The sequence below is a fragment of the Jaculus jaculus genome, chromosome 13 (assembly GCF_020740685.1).
Source record: "Jaculus jaculus isolate mJacJac1 chromosome 13, mJacJac1.mat.Y.cur, whole genome shotgun sequence".
NCBI classification, from domain to species: Eukaryota; Metazoa; Chordata; class Mammalia; order Rodentia; family Dipodidae; genus Jaculus; species Jaculus jaculus.
In genome coordinates this window covers 8411141-8438103 of record NC_059114.1, presented here as the reverse complement: position 1 = coordinate 8438103, position 26963 = coordinate 8411141, and the positions used below count along the sequence as shown (strand labels likewise).

General features: G+C 48.0%; 1 protein-coding gene across 6 annotated transcripts in view; it reads left to right on the top strand.

The window, feature by feature from the left end:
* Ttc28 (tetratricopeptide repeat domain 28) overlaps window positions 1-26963 on the top strand; it is a 589332-nt gene that overhangs the window by 401005 nt on the left and 161364 nt on the right. For all 6 annotated transcript variants that reach the window (XM_045132336.1, XM_045132335.1, XM_045132337.1 and 3 more), the window contains one exon: window positions 26228-26735. In XM_045132336.1, coding sequence (XP_044988271.1) covers window positions 26228-26735 — 508 coding nt within the window. The remainder of the gene's footprint in view (window positions 1-26227; window positions 26736-26963) is intronic.

Genomic DNA, 26963 nt, shown 5'->3' with positions numbered 1-26963 from the left:
GTTTGCAGCAGCAAGAGGCCCTGTGCAAATGAATAAATAGATTTTTTTTTTTTAAAAAAAGGAAAGCTTCAACGATAAAAACCAAAGGCAGTCAAGCATTCATCACAGGTAGAGAGCTTTGGTGGCACGGGCATTGCTGGAGGGAAGTTAGAGGGCGCATGCGTCGCCGAAGTCCTTCTGAGAGGCTGCGGCTCTCTGGTGACCAATGCCTCTGCTCGCTGGACACCTTTATAGGTGTATAAATCTAAGGTACGGAATGATGGTGCAGGGAATTATTCTACCTCTCCCCGCTTCTCCTCTTGTAACGCCATAGCTAGGATTTCACAGCTACCCAGTCCATGCAATGTGATATTTTGGAAAGAGGTGTGAAATTAACCCGACTGCAGTGGAGCGGAGCAGCGCTGCCCGAGGTCACTGAGATGGAGGAGGATGCCGCACAGCCCGTCCTGGAGCTCAGCTTACACGACATGAGACTGGTCTTTGCAACATTGCTGTGGTTGCTAACACAGAGAGCTCGAATGCGGCAGAGCTGAGCACATACTAGGTGCTCCTAATGGGGTACTTCAAGTGGCTTCCAGAGCTCTATACAAACATAAGTGCCATTCAGTTCTGTGTCCTGAATGTTTCTGGTACCTGTTCATCACACACTCCAGGCCTAGGGTTTTTTTTTTTTTTTCCAAGGTAGGGTCTCACTCTAGCCCAGACTGACCTGGAATTCACTATATAGTCTCAGGGTGATTTCGAACTCTTGGCAACCCTCCTACCTATGCCTCCGGAGTGCTGGGATTAAAGGCGTGTGCCACCACACCTGGCTAACCTGGGACGTCTTTATCCTTGGACCAGGCCACCCTCCTCTCCCCCCGGACTTGCTAGTCCCCCTTCATCCCCCGTAGCTGGCTCCATTGTCATCGTTGTCTGCCTCTCCCAGTGATGTTGGCTTCCCTGAGGTCAGGTCTCTGAGAACCCTTAGTGACACCTCGCCTTTCTGCCTTGCTTCTTGCGGCCCTCCATGGGTGCTGCTGGCTGCTCCTTCGGCTGCCCCCACCTCATCTTTCTCCCACTGCCACCTCCGTGCCTCCCTTGCATTGAGCTCTCTCAGTTCCTTGAAAGCGTCAAAGCTGTCTCACTTCTTGCCATTTATCCTCCTCCTGTCACTTCTTGCTCCCTGTCACCTCCCTAATTCTTTCTCAGGCTTCATTTTTTAAAAGATATTTTATTCTTATTTATTTATTCATTTGAGAGAGAGAAAGAGGGAGAGAGAAAGAAAGAGGGACAGAAGAGAGAGGGAGAGAAGAGATGCACCAGAGCCTCCAACCGCTGCAAACAAACTACAGATGCATGCTCCACCTTGTGCATCAGGCTTAATGTGGGTCCTGGGGAATCGAACCTGAGTCCTTTGGCTTTGCAGGCAATTACTGTAGCAACTAAAGCCATCTCTCCAGCCCTCAGGCTTCATTTTAAAGTGCAGGTTTCCTGGGAGGTCTCCCCAGGCCCACAGACAAGGCTCGTCTTCTTGTTCTGCATCTGCCTGCCCCAGCCTTCCTTCAGGGATGCTTGTGTCGGAGTTCATGCTCTGCCCAGCCCCGCTCGTGTGGACAGTGCGCAGTCAAATCTGCAGCCTCGTGTTGCCCATGTGACAGATGCTCCGTAACTACCGGTCTGATTGTTGGAATGAATGAGTTCCGAGATGGATCATAATTGCCCGCTTGTGTTCCTCATTACGCACTCCTGGCTAAATGACCAGACTGCCCATCAGTTTCCGGGTCTCTGAAGTAAGATAGCACCGTCCCACCCCAGCGTGCTGAGCTGCAAGTGGTCCAGTGTATGGAAGCTCCTCCGCAGAGCAGGTGCCGCGGGACCGCATGTGTCCTTTATACAGTGGATAAGCCAGCACGATGGAGATTTCCCGAAAAATATAAGCCTGCTGTCAACCCAGAAGACAAAAATGATTGCACATTTACAGGATAGTGTGCAGCAAAACCTTGTGTTTATAAGGCAAGTACAGTACACGTCTGAGAACCTGCCGTCAGCTCTGGCTTGCAATCGTGGTGCCACCCAGCTGTGACACTGGGCTTCCTACTTCCAGCTGGCAGCCCATGGTCCTCCCTAGCAGCTGGCAGCCCATGGTCCTCCCTAGCAGCTGGTTGGAGAGGGAGTGTTCTAGACTAGAAGGCCGAAACAGGAAGAATCTGAATTTAACACCAGAATCTTCCTGTTTCGGCCTTCCAGAATAGAATGCAGTCTAGAACATAGCCGGGATTTAGGGCAGTGGTAGAGTACTTTCCCAGCCCACTCAAGGCCCCGGGGCTGATCCTCAGCACTGGTTACCAACAGACCAACAGCCTGCCCATGTCTTACTCTAAGTTCTCAAGAGAGCTGCCTGGCCCTTCAGCTCTTTTTTTTTTTTTTTTCCGAGGTAGGGTCTCACTCTGGCCCAGGCTGACCTGGAATTAATTATGTAGCCTCAGGGTGGCCTCGAACTCATGGTGATCCTCCTACCTCTGCCTCCCGAGTGCTGGGATTAAAGGCATGCGCCACCACGCCCGGCTCCCTTCAGTTCTTTTTGTTGTTGGCTTTCAGGGGTTTATTAGGTCCCACTGCAGGGTCAGTCTGGTGGTCTGAGTCAGATGTCCCCCATCAACTCGTGTGGTCCCCAGCTGGTGGCAGTTTGGGAGGTGGAGCCTTGCTGGGGGAGGTGTGTTGTTGGGGGTGGGCTTAGTGGTGTTATAACCAGGAGCTCAGTTCACTGTCTTGCTGCTTTCTGCCAGCCGCACGATGTGATGCCCCACCTGTGCGCTTTGCTGTCTTTTCCCTGCCATGTTGAGACCCTTGAGACTGTAAACCAAAATAAACTCTTTCCTCCCACCAGCTGCTTTGGGTCAGGTATTTTGTCTCAGCAAGGCGAAGAGCCAGGGGGTCAGGGACGTACTAGTCCACACCCAGTCTATTGCACACCTTTGAGTCCAGGGCCGAGTCAGAGTGGGAACACACAGGTCAGAGGGAGACCCCCAAAGGGACCATGGCACCGCTGGCTTCACTCGGGCAGTTGTGCACTCAGGTGCCCCTCTCTGGGCAACTGTGCCTGATAGCAAGAAGGATGCGAGGTGGTCTGAAGCCTTCTCCATGTAGAAAGAGGCTGCCCAGGCCTGAACCTTTTGGAACCAACCCTCCAATGCCAACTCAAAGTCTCTCTCTCTCTTTAAAAAAAAAAAAATTTTTTTTTTGCTTATTTTTATTTATTTATTTGAGAGAAACAGACAGAGTGGCAGAGAGAGAGAGGGAGAATGGGTGCTCCAGGGCTTCCAGTCACTGCAAACGAACCCCAGATGCATGTGCCCCTTTGTGCATCTGGCTAACGTGGGTCCTGGGGAATCGAGGCTCAAACCAGTGTCCTTAGGCTTCACAGGCAAGCACTTAACCGCTAAGCCATCTCGCCAGCCCTCTCTCTCTCTCTCTCTTTTTTTTTTTTTTTAAGAGAGTGAGAGATCAAGAGCAAGAAAGAAAGAGAGAGAATTGGTGCACCAGCGCTTCAGCCACTGCAATTGAACTCCAGGCACTTGCACCACCTAGTGGGCATGTGTGACCTTGTGCTTGCCTCACCTTTGCGTATCTGGCTTATGGGGGATCTGGAGAGAGATTGAACATGGGCCGTTAAGCTTCGCAGGCCAGTGCCTTCACCACTGAGCCATCTCTGCAGCCCTCAGAGTCCCTTTTTCTCTTTTCATCGGTGGAGGCCGACCTGTGACCAAGACTTCAGGCCTCTTACAGCGGGGAGCCAGCTACCTACACCCCATTTCTCACTGTTTGTCCCTACTTTATTCTTCTGAGACTGCTCTCTGTTATGCAGAGGTCGTATGACTAGGGTTTGCAAAGAGCAAATCTTTTTCTTTTTTAATTACAAGTGAATGTGTGCAGCTATAGAAGATTTGCCAAGCAGAGGTCAAAGGGCAGAAAGACATGACTGTGCTTCTCTCTGCCTCACTGTTCACACTTCCGCTTGTCAGTCTTTGTTCTCCTCTTCAAAAACAGAAGTTCAGGGCCAGAGAGATGGCTTAGTGGTGAAGGCACTTGCCTGTAAAGCCTGACGACTCAGGTTCAGTCTCTCTCCCGATCCCACATGAGCCAGATGCACAAGGTGACGTGAGCACAAGGTTGCACGTGTGCGCTAGGTGGCTCAAGCGTCTAGAGTTCGATTGCACCGGCTCAGGCCCTGGTGTGCCAGTTCTCTCTCTCTCAAAAGAAAAAACAAAAGTCCATTTCATTTTCAGTCTTCAAAACCAGAACACAAGCCTGGCAAGATGGCTCAGCAGCTAAAGAGCACTTGCTGCTCAAGCATGAGGGCCTGAGTTTAATGTCCAGCACCCATTGAAAGAGCCAGGCGTGGCCAGGCATCCCTGTAACTTCAGCCAGGAAGCCCCAGGTTCAGTGAGAGAGTCTGTCTCAGGGGACCAAGGCAGAAGAACAACGATAGAGGAGGGCACGGACCTCATCCTCTGGCCTCCGCACATGCGCACAGGGCGTGTGCATCTATGTGTGCACCACAAATGAAAGACAAAGTAAATTTTAAAAAAAGAACTTATCTATTTTTAGATACTGTTACCCATAGTTGCATGACACAGTGATTGTGACAATGAATATTTTAATTTTGTAATTTTTTAAAATTTATTTAAGGGAGAAACGACACACCAGGGCCTCCTGCCACTGCAAACAAACTCCAGATACGTGCACCACTTTGTGCATCTGGCTTTATGTGGGTACTGGGGGATCGAACCCTGAGCCGTCAGGCTTTGTAAGCAAGTGCCTTTAATGGCTGAGCCATCTCTCCAGGCCCCATAATTTTGTAGTTTTAAAGTGTAAAAGTTATATATAAATAATAAATTGATATAGTCTCGTGCCAAGCTTTCTAAACATTACAGATGAAATGAGTACGCCCTTTGCCCCATGCCCTTCCCACCTCCCTTTTCCCCTGTCTCTGTTTCTCCTTCCCTTTCTCACTCCCTTTCTTCTTCCATTAATGCCTTCTCTCCTTGTCCATTTCAGTGTGTATCCTTCCAGAGAGAATAGGGGTCATCAGTGGTACCTGGTACGCAGAGGCCAGGGCTTCTACTGGACAACCACAAAGTAAGGCACCCTCTTCCTCCAGCCAAGAGCTCTCTGGCCCAGAGTATTAACGTGCAGCCACTGATGCCCCTCCTCCAGATCCTTCTCTGTGAACACACATATAAATCATTTAGTATCATTTAATTAAATGTAATTGGCATCATGTGTCAAGAGTTGTCCAACCTCTTGCTTTTAGCTCTTAGCAACCTGCCTGAGAGACCTTTGCTACTCCATTTGTAATGTCCTCCCATGCTCCCTTTGGCCCAGTTCTCCATCCTCTGGACACAGACTTGCCACGGTATTTAGTTAGTCTCCCAAGTGGTCCTAGGCTGATACTCTTTATTATCTACACACATGTGTCTTTCTCTGTATTCCTCTAGCAGGTGTAGTTGGAAGTAGAATTGCTGGTTTACAGACTATTAACTTTTGGAAATATGTTTGTAACAAACTATAGAAATGACTCTTGGGAATTTTTTTTTTTAAGGACTGGGAATGTATTGTATATCTGTATTACACCACTATTTCTGTTTTTTCCTTTTCCTTTTTGAAGTAGGGTCTTGCTCTAGTCCAAGGTGACTCAGGGTGGCCTCAAACTCCTGGCGATCCTCCTGCCTTTGCCTCCCGAGTGCTGGGATTAAAGGCGTGTGCCACCATGCCTGGTCAACACCATTCTTTATTATTATTATTATTATTATTATTATTATTATATGTAAGTCAAGCATTGAGGGTTTTTTGTTGTTGTTGTTTTGTTTTGTTTTTTCGAGGTAGGGTCTCACTCTAACTCAGGCTGACCTGGAATTCACTATGGAGTCTCAGGGTGGCTTCGAACTCACAGCAATCCTCCTACCTCTGCCTCCAGAGTGCTGGGATTAAAGGCATGCACCACCATGCCTGGCTTGTTTTTTGTGTTTTGTTTCCGAGGTAGGGTCTTACTCTAGCCCATATTGACCTAGAACTCACTCTGTAGTCCCAGGCCTGCCTCAAACTCATGGCAATCCTTCTACCTCTGCCTCCCAAGTGTTGGGATTATAGATGTGTGCCCAGAACCACTTTTTTTTTTTTTTTTTTGAGATAGTGTCTCACTTTAGCCCTGGAACTCACTATGTAGTCTCAGGTTGGCCTAGAATTCACAGCAGTCCTCCTACCTCTGCCTCCCAGGTACTGGGATTATAGGTGTGTGCCACGACGCTCTGCCCACACTTTTAATTTTGCATGACATCACAACTCTGACAGAGTCTCAACAGTTGCTTTACTGAACCTGTCCTCTCTATTGGAACCCATGACTAGGTGGTCCTGCCCACTTTGCAGCTCTCTGTGGCCACAGCTCAGTCCTAGGCCGTGGATGTTGAGGGGTAGTGACTTCTAGGCCCTGTCTGTGAACACGCAGCGTTGTGGTGGCCCATGCACTTGTGCTTCCTGCTCGGTCAGCCCTGTCACTGAGGGTGCACCTGAGTGTGCAGGGCAGGCCTCACCTCCACACCTGTCTGCTCTGTCAGCTTTTTTTTTTTTTCTGGGGATGGAACTCAGGGTCCTCATCTCGGCTGTTTCACGAGCGAGAACAAAAGCCATCTCGGTTGTCAGTGACAATTTGGTGCTTGCTACAGCAGCCAGCACCACTAGCTAGTAGAGAAAAAAGGCTTTTCCGCCTTGTTAAAGGCCATCAAAGCATCCTTTTAGATGGCTGCGTGGGAGAGTGCGGCACGCCGCCACTTACGTCACCCTTCGGCTGCCACTGAACACTTGGTATCGTTATCACTTTTTCCTTTAGTATTGTGACAAATTTCCTATAAAAACCTTCTTCCAGGGGCTGGGAGATAGCTCAGGCAGTAAAGTGCTTGTCTTGCAAGCATGAGGACCCTGAGTTCCATCCCCAGAACCCACACAAAAGGCTGGGTGGGCGAGGTGTGGTGGCGCACGCCTTTAATCCCAGCACTTAGGTGGCAGAGGTCGGAATGTCACTGTGAGCTCAAAGTCAATGAGACTACAGAGTGAATTGCAGGTCATCCTGGGCTAAGAGTGAGACCCTACCGTGAAAAACAAACCAACGATCAGGCTGGGTGTGTTGAGGCATACCTGTAATCTCATAACTGGGGAGGCAGTGACCAGCTGGTTCCTGAGGTTTTGGCCAGTCACTCTAGCCTGATTGGTAAATAAAAAAAAATACAAATATAGATGCTGTTTCTGGGGAAGGACACCTGAGGTTATTCTCTGGCCTCTGCATGCACTTGCACACAGTTGAACATGCACACATATACACATGCATAAAATCATCTTCCAGGGCTGGAGGGATGGCTTAGTGGTTAAGGCGTTTGCCTGCAAAGCCAAAGGAAACAGGTTCGATTCCCCAGGACCTACATAAGCCAGATGCACAAGGGGGCCCATGTGTCTAGAATTTGTTTGCAGTGACTGAAGGCCCTAGCGCTCCCATTCTCTCTCCAATAAATAAATAAAAATAAAATATTTTTTGAAAAAGAATCTTCCAGCTTTCTCATTCTTGTGTCCATATAGAGCACCTGGGCAAGTTTGTTTTTCCCTAGGAGACAGGTGGCAATGTTTGGAGACATTTTTAGTATCTTAATCTCACCTTAAAGGGCATCTGATTGGTATCTATAGTAGTAGACAACCCCTTGCAACCAAAAATTAACTGGTTCAAAATATCAATAGGAGACCAGAGAGATGGCTCAGTGGTTAAGATGCTTGCCTGCAAAGTCTAACGACCTGGGTTCAATTCTCCAGTACCCATGTAAAGCCACATGCACAAAGGGGTACATGCATGTGGAAGTTGGCATGCCCATTCTCTATCTTTCTGTCTGTCTATGTCTCTCTCTACTTGCAAATAAATAAATAAAAATATTTTTTAAAATATCAATAGGGGGCCGGAGAGATTTCTCAGTGGTTAAGGCACTTGCCTGCAAAGCCCAAGGACCCTGGTTCAATTATCTGGTACCCACATAAGGCCAGGTGTACAAGGTGGCACATGTGTCTGGAGTTCATTTGCAGTGGCTAGAGGCCCTGGCATGCCCATTCTGCACCTCCCTTTCTCTCTCTCTCATAAATAAACAATATCAATGGGGCCAAAGCTGAAAAATCCTGGATTCAAGCCTAGCAAGAGAATAAACTCACCAAGGACGTGTTTAAGACTTTTGGCTTGCTCTGGCTTTGGGGGCGGCCTTCAAGGTTCCTGTGCCCACTCGCAGTGTGTGCCAACAGCCGCGCCCCTTGCTGTGTTCTACAGTGGCCAGAGTTCCTCAAAATTATTTTCTTTACATTTTGCTATTTGGAAGGTGAAGTGGGATTTCACTTCCTTTTATGTCCTCTCAATTACCAATACAGGTGCATGTAGGTTTCCATCTTTTTCCCCATGTTTTTTTTTTTTGTATTTTGTTAATGAATTATATGTTCTTGTTCCCATATTCTTATTCATAGCAGCTTTTTCCAGGCAAAATGTTTTGTCATCTAATTGTCTTTGTGATATTTATTTTCCATGTTTTGCCATGAGAAAATTTAAAAATTTCTCCCGATTTTATTTTGCTTGTTGTTTCTGCTTTTCAGGCTTAGGAAGTCCTTCCTAATTCAGAAATTCAACAGTCATTCATATTTGCTTCTAACTTATATTTGCTTTTATGTCTAACTTTTTGTCATCTGACATTTATTTGGAAGAGCCATATGATTTTTAAAAACTATTTTTATGTATTTTATTTATTTGAGACAAAGAATGGGTATGTCAGGGCCTCTAGCCACTGTAAACAAACTCCAGATACATGCTTGCATCATCTTGTCCCTCTGGCTTTATGTGGGTACTGGGGAATTGAATCTGGGTTCTTTGGCTTTGCTGGTAAGCGCCTTAACCACTAGGCTATCTCTTTAGCCCCTTGATGTATGATTTTTTTTTTTAACCTGTTATCCACCTTGGCTTAGTAAGTGAGTGATACTTTCTGTTTTATGGATCTTACAGCCAGGACTATCAAAAGTACCTTTAGCCCAGCCAAAACCAAGAAGCCTGCCTTTGAACACCTCCGTCCCTTCCTTCCTTCCTTTTTTTTTTTTTTTTTTTTCATTTTTCAAGGTAGGGACTCACTCTAGCCCAGACTGACGTGGAATTCACTCTGTAGTCTCAGGGTGGCCTTGAACGCATGGCGATCCTCCTACCTCTGCCTCCTGAGTGCTGTCATTAAAGGCGTATGTCACCAGCCTGGCTGAACATGTTTTATAAATGAAACTTTCACCCAAACATGAGCCATGGCGGAGGAGGAGGAAGTGAAGTGCACGTTTACAGATCAGGGAACGTCCCGCCAGTTCAGTCTGCCTCGTAAGGGGCGGTGGCCCTGAATGAGCCGGCGGGGCCTCGGGCAGGTCGGTTGCATGGCAGTCATCAGAACTGTGCGTTAGGCACCTGTACAGCAACAGCGCTGAGGGGCAGAGGCCGGGCCGCAGCTAAGAGGCTGTCGTTCCAATCATGGAAGCCAGCGATAAGAAAGCTCAGCGCGGGCCCAGCGTGGAGTAAGGACTGGGGTCTCCGAAAACAACCTTCCCGAGGAGCCAGGCAGGCAGCCCGTGAGCCAAGTGGGTCTAGATGTGAGGTCTGTGGGGAACTTGAACCTGGACTCACGCAAGGGCCGCTGCTCAGTGAGGCGGCTGTCGGATCTGGTTCAGTTTGTTGTTCCTAAGGAATCTGAGACCTGGATTTGAACAGGAGTTCCTAATGAAACGCGACATGGTGTGAACCAAATGAAGCATTTGCTGGCCACAAGCAAACTTGGAGGAATCAAAACAACTGCAGGGGAAGGGAGTAAAAAAAAAAAAAAAAAAAAAAAAAAACACCGGGCTGGAGAGATGGCTTAGTGGTTAAGCGCTTGCCTGTGAAGCCTAAGGACCCCGGTTCGAGGCTCGGTTCCCCAGGTCCCACGTTAGCCAGATGCACAAGGGGGCGCACGCGTCTGGATTTCGTTTGCAGAGCTGGAAGCCCTGGCGCACCCATTCTCTCTCTCTCCCTCTATCTGTCTTTCTCCCTGTGTCTGTCGCTCTCAAATAAATAAATAAATAATTTAAAAAATTAAAAATAATAAAAAAAAAAAACTTCAGAAGCCATGTGAGCTGGTGGCACCTCAGCCCCTGCCCCTCGCCCGGCTGATGAGATGGCCTGAGGGTTGCTGTGAAGGCTAACAGTGTCGCAGCCTCCTCCCCTCACGTGCCAAGGCCAGGGCTCCCTCATTAGGTGGTAACTGTTACCTTAGGTACTTGCTACCATGAGGGTGACTGCTCGTCAGGAGAGTGGGCCGCAGTGGGGCCAGCTTGGGTGAGCATGGCAAGTGGGCTCACCTGTCTGTACCTCACCTGGCAAGTGGAGGGCAGGTTCACCCTCCCACCTAAGTGGCCCAGGAAGAGCCCCGCGCAGGGCTCCAGCAATACTGGACCCTCGAAGTCACTTCAGCTTCTGATCAAGGAGCGCCAAGCTGGGTGCTTCACTGGGTTACTGTGCTCTGCGTATGACGCCACACCCTGTTTTATTCCTCCTGGGATACTCTCTCCCCTTTCCAGCTCCCGGACAGGAAGAGTTGCCCCCCCCACTGTCCCCTCCAGCCCTGTGGTGAAGCTGGACCTTATCTGTCCCTGTGGTTCAGGCCTTCGTCCCTCGTGCCGGGCTTGGCCCTTCAACCTCCCTTGTCTTCAGTCTCCATCCTTCCCATTGCCCTGGTAACCCTTCTCTGTTGCAAAGCCGGGGTTGTCCCTTTAGTTTTCATTGTTGCTGTGGTTTTATCACCAGTCACTACCGTTAGAACTTAACAACGGACTGCAAAACCCCCTTCCGGGGCATGTCACCTAGCACGCCTGTATCTTTCACTTCCTCCAAAGAAACTCATTCTGTCATTGATTTGTGTCCTGCTCCAAGCCTACTATTTCTAGAACCTTGCCCAACCCCAATCCTAGACTCTCTTCTCTTTTATTTTTTATTAAAAAATTATTTATATAGAGATAAAGGGAGAGTGTGATTGGGGGTGCACCAGGGCCTCTTGCTGCTGCAAACAGACTTCAGATGCATGCACCACTTTGTGCATCTGGCTTTACGTGGATACTGGGGAATTGAACCTGGGCAGCAGGCTCTTTAAGCACATGTCTTTAAAAACTGAGCCATCTCCTCAGCCCTCCCTTCTCTTTTGATTCCCAAGAATTTTGTCTGCCTCTTTCCTCTGTTATGGCCTGCCTCTTGGACTCCATCTTCTTTTGGGTTTATGCACATGCGTTGCTAGAAATCACCCTTGTTAGTTCCCCAAGCAAAGATGCATGGCATTTAACATTGCGGAGACAGGAGATGTCTTGGAGGTCTTTAATTCTACCCTGGGCTTGATCACTGCTCTAGGAATAGAATTCTGTTTGGGATGCTGTCCTCCTGGGGCATTGATAAGATTTGATTCATTGTCGTTTACCTTTCAGTTGCTGTTGAGACATCTAGTGCTATCCTGTTTCCCAGTTATTTGTATGTTTACCAGATTTTTCTCTCTAGAATATTTGAGATCTTTTCTTTATACAACGTCCTGACATTTCACAATTTTCTTTCTCCTTTTCTTCTCCTCTCCTTTCTTTTTTCTTCCCTCCCTCCTTTCCTTGCTTTCTTCCTCTTCATCTCTTTCAACTCTGCTTAATTTCTGGGGATTTATTTTCCAGCAGCTCCTCTCCGGGGCTGGGCAGTGGACTGGCTGGCCTCTCACTGGCCCCCCTCCTGCAGCCAGTTCTGTCTCCTGCTTTCCCGTCGTACTAAATCAGCGCCTTCATCCATCTGCCTTCTGTCTTCCCACATTTTGTGGCCATCCTTCATCCGCTGTCATCTTTCTCACTCTTCATTTTTTATGGGCTCACAGCCTTGAAAGAGGTTCCCTCCCTGTTGCTTTCATGGGTTCCAGCAGGAGTTGAGAGCCCGGAGCTCTCTCTCTGCTCCGTTCACCTGGATGTGTGCAGGTGGCACTTACCTTTTTCCTGCCCGACTTCAGAGCTGAGAACGACTGGAGCAGATGCTTAGTCACGTCCCAGGACCCAACACATGGCAGTCACGCGAGTGTTAGTTGAAGAAACGAGTAAATAAATGAAAGCGTTCTTTGTTTCACCAGACAACCACAGTCCCAGTGTTTAATGCCAAGTGCCCACCAGTGCCAGCCTGGAGTCTGCTGTTTTAGGGAAGCTGATCCCTGCTGAGCGCAACTGCTGTTCACAGTGGGTGCGAGTTACTTAGGTTTCCCAGTGGGCATTGTTATGCGGAGGATTTTATTAAGTATCCCATGATGAATACATTGCCCAGACTCTTATTACCAACCCCCTGAAGCACATCCTTGATGCCCCATCTGACTTAATCACGACACTGCTCGATAGTACCCAGCACGTGTTTAACACTGCTCCCCACTCTCCTGGGATGACACTCAGCGGACGTGTGTGGACCTCCGTGTGCCCTGTGAAGGGGAGGCGCTATGACGCATCCCAGGGGCATTGCACAGCCCACCTGCGTGCATCTGGATAGGCTGCTAAACAGGGAGCCTGGAGCCCAGGCCCAGACAGTGAGGTTTTGATGTGTTTTGTTTGTTTGTTTTTGTTTTTTACCAGTCCAGCAAGTTTAATTTTGTTACACAGTTAATGGATTTAAAAGTCAAAGTGGTGGGCTGGAGAGATGGTCCAGTAGTTAAGGCATTTGCCTGCAGAGCCTAATGACCTGAGTTCGATTCCCCAGGACCCATGTAAAGCAAGATGCATCTGGAGTCCATTTGCAGCAGCTGGAGGCCCTGGCAAGCCCATTTTCTCTGTCTGTTTCTATTTTCTCTCCCTCTCCGCTGAAAATAAATAAATAACTAAATATTTAAAGACCAAAGTCTTGCCTTTTTACAAATGCATTAAATGCAAATCAAAATTCTGTGCATCTTTTTTTTTTTTTTTTTTTTTTTTTTTTTGAGGTAGAGTCTCACTCTATCTCTGGCTGGCCTGGAATTCACTATGTACTCTCAGGGTGGCCTTGAACTCACATAATCCTCCTACCTCTGCCTCCTGAGTACTGGGATTAAAGGCGTGCACCACCACGCCCCACGCCCGGCTGAATTCCCTTTTATGCTAAAGAGGTTAACTTGGGCCCTGTGCTGTCTCTCAGTGACTGCCCCTATTTCAGCAATTCTGCTTCTCTTAGATTGCAGCCACATAAGGCCACAGAGAGTGAAGTCATGACCAGCGAAGTTCTCTTCAAGCTTGGGAAGTAAAATGGATTTATTGCCCTCTCATTTTCCCCTTCATTTCCTCCCTGTCCCCCCTCTTCTGAACTATAAGATCAGGTAAAATGCACCATGAGGTGTGACGCAGCCTGTGCTTGGGGGCTGTGTTCCTGCTCTCTTGGGGAGAAGCTGGGGCAGAACAGAAGCCTCTTGCTCCCCTCACCCTGTCTGCTGCTTCCTTCTATCCCTCACCCAGTCATCACCTCCTTTTCCACCCCTGATTGAGTCACCACCCTTCCTATCCTAGGCTGTTTGTTCAAAAAAGGCGTATGAAGTTTCCATAAAGCGAAGATTTTAATACCATAGTACTTTGAGAGCTTGTTCAGAGATTCTAACAGGGAGCCCGGCTCCTCATGTAACTGAGACCAGCTCTCCTCTGTCAGGGGAGGGCCGTCCTCTTCTACCCAGTGCTCAGCTTCTGGAGGGGAGAAGTGGACACCCGTCCAGCCAGCCAGACCAGCTGAATCAACCCAGGTGATCAGTGGACCAACAGATGTCACAGCCAGATGGCTCTCACATCCAAATACCGGAATACTTTGAATGGAACCTTCTGGCAATGGGACCCGCCTTTCTAAGAGTTAGCTTACTTCTTCCTTCGCCTGGCTCCTCCAACACCCGTGGTTACCAAAGCGTGTTTAAAGAGTTCCCTTAAACTTAGCCTGGTGTCCTTGTTCAAAGCCATCTGTGATCCAAAATAGAGCCATCTTCTGAGAGGCTGTAATCACAGCGTGCCATGCCCATTAGACTTATGAGAAGACTGACAAACCTGACCTCCAGTGGTAATTTCAATTTTTTGATATATATTTATTTATGAGAGAGAGAGAGTGAGAGAGAATGGGTGCACCAGGGCCTCCAGCACTGCAAACGAACTCCGGACACATGCACTACCTTGTGCATCTGGTTTTACGTGGGTCCTCGGGAATCAAACCTGGGTCCTTTGGCTTTGCAGGCAGCTTCCTTAACTGCTAAGCCATCTCTCCAGCCCTCCAGTGGTAATTTTTTTTTTAAATCTAGATGGGAGGAACAATATGGTAAATTGCTCAAAAAAAAAAAAAAAAAACCCTCAAGATTATTACAGGCTCTCCCCCCTCCATCTTAATGAACTCTGAGTATCTAGTTTATGACAGTTTGGCAGTAGCCATTTTTGTGACGTGTAGCAAATTAGAAACACCTGTGTGCCAGGCTGTCCTAAGCGCTTTGTGGCTAGCAGCCCTGAAATCTCCCCTTTGAGAATCAGCGCTGCCGTCTTTCCTCATGCGTTGTGTAGATTTTTTTCCCCTGTCAAGTAGGCCTTGACTTAAATCCCAACCTTGCCTTTTATTGGTTATTTGACTCTGGGCCTGCCACTTAATGTTTGATTTCTCTTTTGCAAAGTGGGAGTAAAAATTCCTACCATGTGGGGCCCTGAGAAGATTTGAGACGGCATCAGTAAGACACCCAGTCGGACGTGTTATCACTCATTGATGCTAAGATGCACATTTTTACCCTGACTACCTCCGAAATCAGGATGGCCTTACAATCAATATGTAGGCCCACTCTCTTGTTTAATTGTGGTGGTTTTCTTTTACTTGTCGTACAATATCAAAAAACATTCTTAAAATTGATGACAACTTTCATTTATGAAATTCAGTCTTCATAGCTCTCCATAAAGAGTAGGTATTTAAAAGCAACACCAAGAAAACCGGGTCTTAATCCTACCCAGAAATAATCTGAATTCTACTAATTTTCTCTGATTCTACTTTTGGGTACCATTGTAATTATTAGGGAGAAGAATATTACATATCAATATATAATGTTAATAATATGTAGTCATACTAGCAGCTCCCATTTAATCATTTCATGCCTCATGTGCGCAAAGCAAAAAGAGACTAGAGTTCAAAGACTTTAACAAGAGTGTGATGGTTGGATGAGCAGCAACAGGGCCAAGAACAAGCAAAGCTTTGAAGGCCCACAAGGCATGTGCAGACAGGGCTAGCTGATGACAGAAACACTGATGTTTGTAGATTCTGTCTTATAGCTGTAAGAGAAGGTAAATAAAGAGGAGTGTGCGGGCTGGAGAGATGGCTTAGTGGTTAAGCACTTGCCTGTGAAGCCTAAGGACCCCAGTTCGAGGCTCCATTCCCCAGGACACATGTTAGCCAGATACACAAGGGGGGGCACGAGTCTGGAGTTTGTTCGCAGTGGCTGGAGGGCCCGGCACGTGCCCATTCTCTCTCTCTCTCTGCCTCTTTCTCTGTCTGTTGCTCTCAAATAAATAAATAAAAATAAACAAAACATTTAAATAGGAGTGTACGTCCGTGTGCCTGATTTTTTTTCATTTTTGGCTTGAGAATGGATGGTTCATTCTTACAGTCCCACCTTGAGGAAGGCATCCCCTTCTTCTGTCCTTATGTGAACCCAGGGTCCCATGAACTGCCGCCTTGTTCTCCAAACATTTGCTGAGCACTTACCATGTACCATTCATTCATCCCACTAGGCTTTGAGGTGACAGAAATGGTTAAGATGGCCCTAGCCTTCAAAATGCCTCGTTCTGTCCTATCTTATAATAGACTCCTTTACCTACATCCTATTTCTTTTCTTTTTATGCTAAATAAAAATACAAATCCTGGGGGCTAGAGAGGTGGCTTAGCTGTTAAGGCGTTTGCCTGAAGAGCCAAAGGACCTTGGTTTGATTCCTCAGGACCCATGTAAGCCAGATGCACAAGGTGGGGCATACATCTGGAGTTTGTTTGCAGTGGCTGGAGGCCCAGGCACACCCATTCTCTCTCCCTCTCTCTGACTCTTTCTCTCTCTTTCTCAAGTAAATAAATAAAAATAAGGTTAAAAAATACGAATCCTAAACTAAGCATGGTGGCACACGCCTTTAATCCCAGCACTCATGAGGCAGAGGTAGGATCACCATAAGTCTGAGGTCACCCTCAGACTACATAGTGAATTCCAAGTCAGCCTGGGCTAGAGCGAGACCCTTCCTTGAAAGACAAAACAAACAATAAGAGTCATTTCTTTTTGTTACAGTACATATTTCCTCAGAAATCTAGCACATTTTTATTCATTTTTATCTAAAACAAGCGTACCATTAAAAAATTTAACAATTAGCATTAGGGGGCTGGAGAGATGGCTTAGCAGTTAAGGCTCTTGCCTGAGAAACCTAAGGACTCACGTTCAACTCTCCAGGTCCCACATAAGCCAGATGCACAAAGACACAAGTGCATAGGATAGTACAGGCACACAGGGGGTGCATGCACGGGAGTTTCATTACAGTGGCTGGAGCCCTGGCACACCAATTCTCTCTCTTTCTCTCTCTAAAAAAAAAAAAAGACCAGTCTATTGGGTTAGCCTCCAAAAAAATTAGCCTGGTGACTAACTTGCTTATACTTGTAATTAAGAAAAAATATCTAGCAGTATATATATAACCTACTTAATGTATATTTTTATGATAGCCTGATTTTTTTGTTTTTGTTTCTCGAGGTAGGATTTCACTCTATCTCAGGCTGACCTGGAATTCACTATGCAGTCTCAGGGTGGCCTTGAACTCGTGGCTATCCTCCTACCTCTCTGCCTTCTGAGTACTGGGATTAAAGGTGTGCACTACCACACTCGGCGATAATCCGATTTAAAAAAAATAGTGTAGGATCAAAATTAAATGTTTTCTTTGGTGAACATGTTTATGTTCCACTTTTAGATCTTTGATATTTCTTTTAGGGTTTCTAAAAAGGAATATTTATGAGCTTCCATGCCCAAATAATTCATTGTGCCAAAGAATTGGTGACAAATGCCACATACGGGAAATGCCATTTTCAGATTTTTTAATTGATATAATGAGGGAGGGGATGGAGGGCACTAATTTGGCACATTTAAAATTTAAATAAATGTACAAATCAGATTAAATTAATATAAATATATGACTTTAAAATGCACCAACTTACTTGGTTTTGTTGGTGTTTAGCATCTATGAGAGCTAGCAGTAAGTGAACACTGCTGAGTGCCAGGCACAATTCTGAGCTCTTCCAAAGTGAGACCATCATAGTCACTGAGATAAACAATGTGTCCCCATTTTATATGAAAGGAACCAGAGACAGAGTGGGTTCCTTAGAGGAGAGTGTCCAGCAGAGATGAGAGCCAAACCTGGGAAGCGCTGATCACCGTGTTCCCTACACTGGCTGAACTGATTATTATTCAGGGGGAAGAATTAGGAGCTGTTTAGGAAGTCACTGAAGTTTGATTAAAATTCTCAAAGTTTGCATTTATCACTAAAGAGCTGCTGGGATTTTAGAGAGCAAAACTATGCATTTTAAAATATATGACAAACCTCATTCGTTAATCCTGTCACTGTTACACAATTATTTATGTATTTGAGAGAGAGAGCGAGAGAGAATAGGAATGGGTGCACTGGGGCCTCCTCTTCCTACAAACTCCAGACTCAGGCTCCACTTTGTGCATCTGATTTACAAGAGCACTGGGGAACTGAACCCTGGCCGACAGCCTTTACAAACAAGCACCTTTAACTGCTGAGCCATCCCTCCTGCCCAATATTGTCAAACCAGTGGGTTTGCTAACGTTGAGAGCCTCTTCCAGTTCTGACATTCTCCTAGCTTCTTGTGCAGAAATCTGGGTCCGGAATCCTCCACCAGGAGTAGAGGTTGAATCTGTTGGAGTTAGTGAGCACGGAGGGGGCTGGGGTTGTAGGTCACTTGTCCCTGAACATTGGGAAGCCATGCGTATCCACAGTCTTCAGCCACCATTACGACCTAGCCTTTATAGCAGGAGGGCGTGAGGACATTCCTTCATGGATGGAAGCCGAAGTTCTCAGTTGTATAATTCCCTGACGTGTCTGCAGGATCCTTTTCCACCCAGTGTCAAGGTTTCTTGTTTAAACTGTTATCTGCCGGCATCTGCAAATAAGCCGTCCCTTCCTGGGCTTCCTTCCTTCCAGAAGTGTCTACCCCCCTCTTGTTTGTGCACGTGTGTTTCCCATGTCTCTGCCTCTGCATTTCTCCATGGTATCCTGCCCTGCCCTGCCGAGGCCACGTTTTATGACTCAGTATAAATACTGTCTTCAGAGGGTGATTGGCTACCTTCCAACCCCTACAGAATTGGGTTTTATAGCCACTGAAATGCAGGCTGGCTGGCAAGGGTGGAACTAAACAGCATCCTGCAGTGTTTCCCAACCCCGGTGAGATTGTTACACGGGAGCTCGAGTGAGCCGTGTCATAGGAAAGTCATGTGAGACTACGTTATCTGCTTCAGTGAGATCGCGAGTAGGAAGCAAATTCCCCCGGACCATCGGAACTGATTATTTCAAGTGGGCGGGGCACTTTGCTTCTCGTCCAGCTTGGCTCCCTGACAGAACCATCATGAGCCCAGGCGTTTCACTGTGACTGTCATCGTGGCCAAAGAGCTGCCAGACAGGGAGGTGTCGCGCAGATCCTCCAAGGTGAGCAGCGCAGCCACACTGGAGGGATGTTAGGAGGCGAAGAGCGAGGGGACCCCCTAGGAAACTGAGAATCTGAGGGTCCGCTCCTCTCCTCTGCCGTTCTCCTGGTGGGCCCGGCACTTGCAGCCTCCAGCAGAGGGCCGCTGCTCTCTGCCACCACGCGGCGCGGCATTTACGGCACATAGCTCACATGCCTGTGGTCCTGCATCACGTTTACACGGGGCATCAAGTTTTCTAAAAAATGAAATGATTATAAATTCTGGCAGTTTTTATAGTATAATTAAAACGTCTAACAGGATACCTCTGGGAAACCAAATGCAGTTTTACTATTTATAGAGCCAGCAGAGGTAGTGTTTCTTGCCAACTTTCATATCTTATGACCTATAAATTGCTCTTAATAGCTAATCTGTCATCCTGGCTTCTCACACCAGAAAGCTTGTTTCCTTATTAATCTGTTAATTTGCATCTGCAGAGGACAGTTACAAATCCTTGGCTTGAAAACATTGCGGTATTAATGCTGGGCATTATAAATAATTTATCACCTGTGGTAGCAACTCTTAGGTCTTGGTAATAGATCTTTCTGACATTATATTATTCTTCCAGCCCTAATATAATTTTGATAAAAAATAATTTTTATGAAAGCTCCTTTGGCCTCACAGCATTGGAAAAGGCTGACAGGTTGCCATGGAGAAGTTGTAACTATTACTAATGGCTCTGTAAGCTCAAAGCAACAGATTCAAATCGACGGTTCTAACTATTATGGTAGGAAAGGATTCAGATATGCACACTGTTCTCTGGACTAACTGTGTAACAGTCCCCCAAGCTGAGGTTTGGACATGGGGACAAGCTGGTGGGGTTGATTCTGATTGACCTGATAGCCATCACTGAGCAGGGACAGTATGGGAGTGATTTACGACTACTGAAGACCGCGTAATTAAACATCTCCCATTCGTTCAGCTGAACCTCTTTTTTCTCTGTGGCAGTTCACTCACAATTCCAAGACCCCATTTAGGAAGCTTCTCCCAGCTGAGATCCTTAGAATTTAACTGCTTCCTTTACACATTTTTCAATTTGTTTATACTTGCAAGGAAAGGGGGGAAGGAGAGAATGATTATGGGTGCACCAGGGCCTCCTGCCCCTGCAAACAAACTTCAGACACAGTCACCACTTTGTGCATCTGGCTTCGTGTGGGGTGATGAGGAATCAAACTTGAGGTTTTCCAAGAAAGCACCTTAACCACTGAGCCATCACCCCAGCCCTTGACTGTTCCATTGCTGTGTCTGCTTCAATCCAAGAAGCGTTTGCAGAAGTGGGAGACGCAATATGAAGAACGAAGGGACAGGGAAGGTTCACAGCTAGAGGCAGAGCAGTATGCACATAGCTTTCGGATTCTATCTGGCTGTTACTGGGGAGGCTCCATTCTCCCATAAGCTCTGCAGTGGCCCAAACAAAAGGAAACCCAAGAGAGAGCATCGGGTGATAATATGGACAATGTCCTCAGTGGCAGAGATCATGAAATATCTTATGATTTTGTCTTACGTGGCTACTGAATGAGAAGTTCCAGCAGCGCATGACCATCGTTTGCCTTTGTAAGAATTACTTTATTGACTCAGTCGCTGATACCGGGTAGACTTTCAGGCTCGCCTATGTGCTCACTCAATAGGATGTGCGTGTCATTTAAGATAAGGCCCCACGGAGCCTGAGCCAGTCTGCTGCCACAGGCTCATTTTGTGCATGTATTGATCCCCTGATAGATCTGTGATTTGGGTTAGTGACCACCAGGTAGAACTTTGTGACTAGATTAACGTGAGCTTTTAAAGACTGGCTAAGACTGAGTTTTAATGCCTAGCTCTCCTCAAATGTGGCTTTTTTTTTTTTAAATAAAAATGCCTCAAGTTTTATCATCCAGAAACTTGTGTAATTGGCACATAATTGGACCACTAGGCAGTTAACTGTCACAGTTAGCTCACTTATATGTTCCTGGAGAATAAAGTTACTAATTCATGCTCCGTGGGATGCTGCTCAGGACTGGCCAGGTTGTGCTATGATAACAATCATTCCCAAAGTCCCCAGGGCTTAAGACAAAGGGTGACTTCCTGTGCCCAGTCTACTCATTATAGATCAGCCAGGGATCGAGTGCACACTGACAAGCTCCTCACTCGCGGATCAATTCGGGTGGAACCATCTGCAGCAAGAGAAGAACGAATGGGATGACGGCACGTGCCCCGGCTCTTGCTAGCACATGCTGTGTTCTAGAAAACGGTCATGTTAATTAGCAGAGGCAGGGCACGTAGCCAACCTTGCTGGCTCTACCCAGGCAGGGATGCACAGCCTTTGCCACCAAAGAGAAGCCCTACAACTGCCCTTCATGTCGCCGTGCTGAAGACACACCAGGTGGCTTGGAAATGCTCACCTCATCAGTCCAGCATTGCCTGGGTCTTTCTGAGGACCTCTCTGGCTTTGTCTGCTTCACAGACGTATGTGACAGGACAAGGGGACGTCACTCCCTGTTTAAGTCCTCTGTGTGGGCTGTGAATTCATCAATACGGTCTGAACTCCGTTGTTAAGTGTGCAGGAGAGCTGCAGCCTCCTGAGTGTGACCCTGACCCTGGCACCATTGTCATTATACTTGATTACATTGACTCTTTGGCCTCTTTGAGCTCATGGTTGCTCACAAGTGGACATGACAGCAGTAACCCGTGAGTTTTGAAACAATGATCAGATGACACTGTATGTGGGGGCCAGAGCCTCAGATACGGCTAACTGGGGGACAGACTGCACCAAACATGCTTCCATCTGAACAGCCTCTTAATTCAGTCGTGCACAATGCCACACTTCATGTCCTCCTCTCAGTCATACTTCATAGTAAGATATATATATAATTTTCTGGTTTTTTGAGGTACAGTCTCACTATAGCCCAGGCTGACCTGGAATTCACTATGGAGTCTCAGGGTGGCCTCAAACTCACAGCAATACTCCTACCTCTGCCTCCCGGGTGCTGGGATTAAAGGCGTGCGCCACTACGCCCGGCTCATAGTAAGATATGTTTAAAGGGGGTCTTAGCAGTTCAGCTGCTTGCCTGTGAAGACTAAAGACTAAAGACCCATGTTTGATTCCCCAGGACCTACATAAGCCAGACGCACAAGGTGGCGCATGTGTCTGGCATTTGTTTGCAGTGGCCCTATTGCATCCGTTTTCTTGCATTCTCTCTCTCTTTCACACTCAAATAAATAAATTAAATATTTTAAAATCATTAAAAGCAAATAATGGAAGTAATTTCTGTCTTGCAAGAAGAGAAAACTATTGTCTTATTCTGGCCATATAGTTTGTCAGTGTAACTGTTTATATTCATTTTAGTATTCAAATACAGATGTTGCCAAGTACCTCCTCTTTGGAAAGCAGCTGCTATGATCCCAACACACACACACACACGCACAAAAACAAAAACAAAAACAAAAACAAAAACAAAAAACCTCAGCAAATTTAACATACCAAGGCAGGGTGAACCTTAGTGGCAAATGCAGCATCTGCTTGGAGTGGGCCCGTGATTCTCAGTTGACTGCCGGTCTTCAGATCCCCTCCACAACCCCAGATGTTGCTTCAGGTCTTTGCTCTTCTACAGAAGAGGAGCAGCAACAATCACCAGTGGTGAACTTGGAAGGCTTAGCTGAGGAACACCTTCAAGTGTTCTTTGCCCAGGAGCTGTACAAGACAACACCTCATTTCCCATGGCAATGGATAGGAATGGAGATGTCTGGCCATGGTGACTGGTGTTGGAAACAGCCCTGCCCAAGCAGCCATCAGCACATGTACACCCGAAGGGCACACATACAGTGCACCATGCAGTTTACAAAGGCGCTGTCTCGTCCTATCCATCCCAGCCCTGTGAAGTGTGCAGTACTATTATCAGCACCATTTTGTAAAGAAAGAATACAGGGTGAGCCGAAGAGATGGTTTTGTGGTTAAGGCTCTTGCCTGCAAAGCCTAAGGACCCAGGTTTGATCTTGCTCCAGGTCCCCCGTAAGTTAGACCTACAAAGATTAGGCAAGTGCAAGGTCACAAATGCCCACTAGGTGGCGAAAGTGTGTGGAGTTCGGTTGTTGTGGCTGAGGCCCTGGCATGCCAATTCTCCCCGTGCCTCTCTCTCTCTCTCTGTGTGTGTGTCTGTCTCTTGCTCTCTCTAAAATAAAAAAGGGGTAAGGACGGTGGGTGGGAGGGGGATGGCTTAGCCTGGAAAGTATTTGTTGCACAAGCATGAAGACCTGAGTTCAGATCCCAGAACCCATGTAAAAGCCAGGCGTGGTGGCATGTGCCTGTGATCTCCATCCCAGGGGCTGGAAACAGGACAATCCCTGGGGCTTGATGGCTGGCTGCTTAGCTGAATTGGTGAGTTCTAGGGTTAGTGAGAGACCCTTCCTCAAAGAATAAGGAGAGTGATTGAGGAAGATACTGAATTGCAAACTCTGGACTCTATACACACACAGAGATGCATGTACACCCCTACATATGTGCCCACACTTACATGAACATGTGTGTACACACACAGAAAAAGTCAGGGTGAAAAAGTCAAAGGACTCGCTAGGATCCTACAGCCAGTGCCTGCGACACTCACTCCTGTTTCACTCCTTGACCCCGAGCTCAGGTTTCAGAAGCTATGATGCATGCTTCGTAAATCACCAAGTTCCTCCCAGAGATGTGGGCTGGCAAGACCCTGCCATGAAGAGCCCTGCCGTCTGCTAGCTGGAAGGTGCCAGGGAAGAGCTGATGTGCCAGTCTCCCCCACCCCCACCCCTGGAGGGGGAGCCGATTCCCTCCCCTTATGTTCAGAAAGCTCAGTAAGGCAGTGCCTATGTCTCCCTGGTGTGTAGAGAAAGGACGAGCCAGAAGCAGAAGTTCCCAGAGCCATCATTTGGAGTTGCCATAAACCAGAAGTTCCCGAGCACAGTGACGCCCAGGGTGTTGTGTCTGCCCCGAGCCGTATAAATCCATCCCCTGCAGTGTTCAAAGGCTCATTACGTCCGACCACAGCTACTCTGTGGAGCTCACTAGTGAATTATTTATGGTTTACACATTTGACAGGGACTCAGGGCTGAATTTGAAAACACTAACTCCAGGCTTTACTGCTGAGGCCAGAAGTGTCTGCCTGGAAACCGAGGCTCAGAGACATAAAAGTCCTAGAGCCAGCCACATGTGTGATCCTGAGCTGCCCGGCACCCCAGAGAAGAGCGCCTTCGTCTCTCCACGCTTTGCAAGCCGCAGCCAGGGCAGGGGTGGCGCATATGTGGGCTTCGGCCTCCGTAGCCAGGCCTGGGTAGAAAAGTGAGGGCTGCTAGCAGGGGAAAGAGGTTGAGGCCCCAGGCCTCAGCAAGGGAGAGAAAGATTGTCAGGGTGGGGTGCAGGTGGAGGGTGAGCAGCAGAAAGGCTTAGCAGCACATCCCCGGTTCTCCAGACACCCCGAGTAGGAACCCCAGGCCAGCACACAAGTGGCACACTGCTTGGTGACACCACGGCCGCCGCTGTCAGAATCACGCTACGGTGGCATCGTGACCGCATCGCAGACAAAACAAACAAGTCGATCCTAAGTGTTTTATTTCCTCTCTGCTTCCTACATCTCTGGCCGAACGTCTGTGTGGTGGGGGGGAGCAGCTTGAAACAATATGGAGCACTGTGCAAAAATGGCCTCAGCCATTTGATCAAGAACTGCTACTTCACAAGCGAAGAAAATAGGATAGCAAGTTACTCGTTCTATAAAATATTAATAAAACAGTGTTCTGAAGGGCACAGCCATAGAATACATCACACACACACACACACACACACACACCCCTACTTCTGCACCAGTAGGAACAGCATCACCTCATCGTTATTCCCCAGCCAGAGGTCCCTGGAAACTTCCTTGCCCACTGTGACCCAATGTACCCTTTGTTCTGCCAGGGTCAAGGGTTCATGCTACAAGGTGGGCATGGCTACAGGCATATAACGAAGGGGGAGAGAGGAGGAAAGCTTCCAAGTTTCAGAATGAAAAGAAGAGCGGAGAAAAGCTGCACTGGCTCTGCACATGAGGCTTAGAAACTGAAGACGAGAGGACAAGACTGCAGGCAGGCATTAGGATTCTAGAAGCGTCCATGCGCCGACACAGAGCCATTTTCCTTAACAGCTCTAATGGTTAATCTTCGTGTGTGCTGGTGGTTGGTTTGGGGGGTAGGGTTAGCCCAGAGTTTTGTGTATGCTAGGCAAATACTACAACTAAGCCACATCCTGCAGCCCCCTTGATTTTTTTCATGTGTGCACGTGTGCGTACGTGGGCAGCCTGCGCAGTGTGCTGCGTGTGCAGGGCATGGACGTGTGTGCTAAGACGCAGAGGCCACAGGAGAGCATCAGGTGTCCTCCGCTGCTCATCCACGTGTTTCCTTGCGACGGACTCCCTTATGGATCGTGGAGTTTGCCGTTTTCATGAGCCCCAACTAATATCCAGACCCCTGTCCCCAAGCCCCCTTCCCCACAGGACTAGGGTTTTAGATGTTCATGGTCTCATCCAGCTATCCATGTGGGTGCCTGAGACTCAAACTCAGGCAGCCTCAGGGCCCCTGGGACCCTCATGCATGAGTGGGGGCACTCTATCCCTCTAACCCACTGAGCCATCTCTCCACCTGAAGCCCATTAAGACTTTTAAAGATAAGATAGGATTTGGGCACCTTTCTTTGGACCAGACATAGATGAATAATGAACGACATTGTAAGGGGTCTGGCAAGACAACCCTCTCCCTGCGCTGAGAGGCTGGAGCTCACAGCAGGAAAAGCTAAGGGGGAGCCTTGGCACCTGAAGAGGGGGCTGGCCACTCATAGGCATTAGCTGTAACCCACCCATTGTTTTCCTCGGATCTTCATCCAAGTCTGAGGACACCACTGTCACCATCACTGATGACAAGCTAAGGGAGCAGGACCCTCCAGCGAGTCACAGCTCACGAGGTTTTCCATCGTGGAGGTTTCTTCCTCACGCCCGCATCCGTTTGCTTTAGGAGACCATGCAGATGAATGCCAGGAGCGAGGAGGGTGAGCATGGATTTCCTACCATGCCCAGTGCCCCACCAGAGAGAGCCACGAACTTGGGCTTTCTCAGACACTCTCTGGTACCACAGAGGTTGCTAAGTATTGACAGAGCTGTAATATCACAGCAACTGTTAGCAGTGTCCATAAGCCTTGAAGATGAAGGTCCCATGAGCCACCACCTGTTCCTATGAGGTCAGCCGTGGAGAGAGCTACTGATAAGGTTGCCATCATCTCCTGGGACCTTGCTGTGGGACATGCTTTATCAGTTCTGGGTGGGTCTGTGGGTCACTGATAGAGGGCGCCTGGGGAAACGGATTGATCATTCCCGATGAATTCTTTGAGACAAGCCAAAGTCATGTCCCAATGAGTCTTCATTTCCCTGCCTTGTGTTTTCTCTCCAGGCAGCATCGTCAGCCCTGAGCAGCCTGGGCCACGTGTACACGGCCATTGGCGACTACCCCAATGCACTGGCCAGTCACAAGCAGTGTGTTCTCCTTGCCAAGCAGTCTAAAGACGAGCTTTCCGAAGCCCGGGAACTTGGCAACATGGGAGCCGTGTACATCGCCATGGGGGACTTCGAGAACGCCGTGCAGTGTCACGAACAGCACCTGAAGATAGCCAAGGACCTGGGCAGCAAGCGCGAGGAGGCCCGGGCCTACAGCAACCTGGGCAGCGCCTACCACTACCGGAGGAACTTTGACAAGGCCATGTCCTACCACAACTACGTGCTGGAGCTGGCGCAGGAGCTGGCCGAGAAGGCCATCGAGATGCGGGCCTACGCCGGCCTCGGCCACGCCGCCAGGTGCATGCAGGACCTGGAGAGGGCCAAGCAGTACCACGAGCAGCAGCTGGGCATCGCCGAGGACCTTAAGGACCGGGCAGCCGAGGGCCGGGCATCCTCCAACCTGGGTAAGGACAGGGCTGCTGGCCGAACCCTGGGTTAGTGTCGTGGGCTGGAAAGAGCTGGAGGCACCGTCGTCTTTAAAAAAACAAACAAACAAACAAACAGGAGTTTGTGTGGGTTTTATTCAAGAGTGTCCTTGGTGCCTTTCTTCCTGGTACATTCTCTTGAGCCTGCCGGCTGTAGATCACAGGTCCCTTCTGTCATCCAGTGCCGGGACTAGAGCGCTGCAGGGC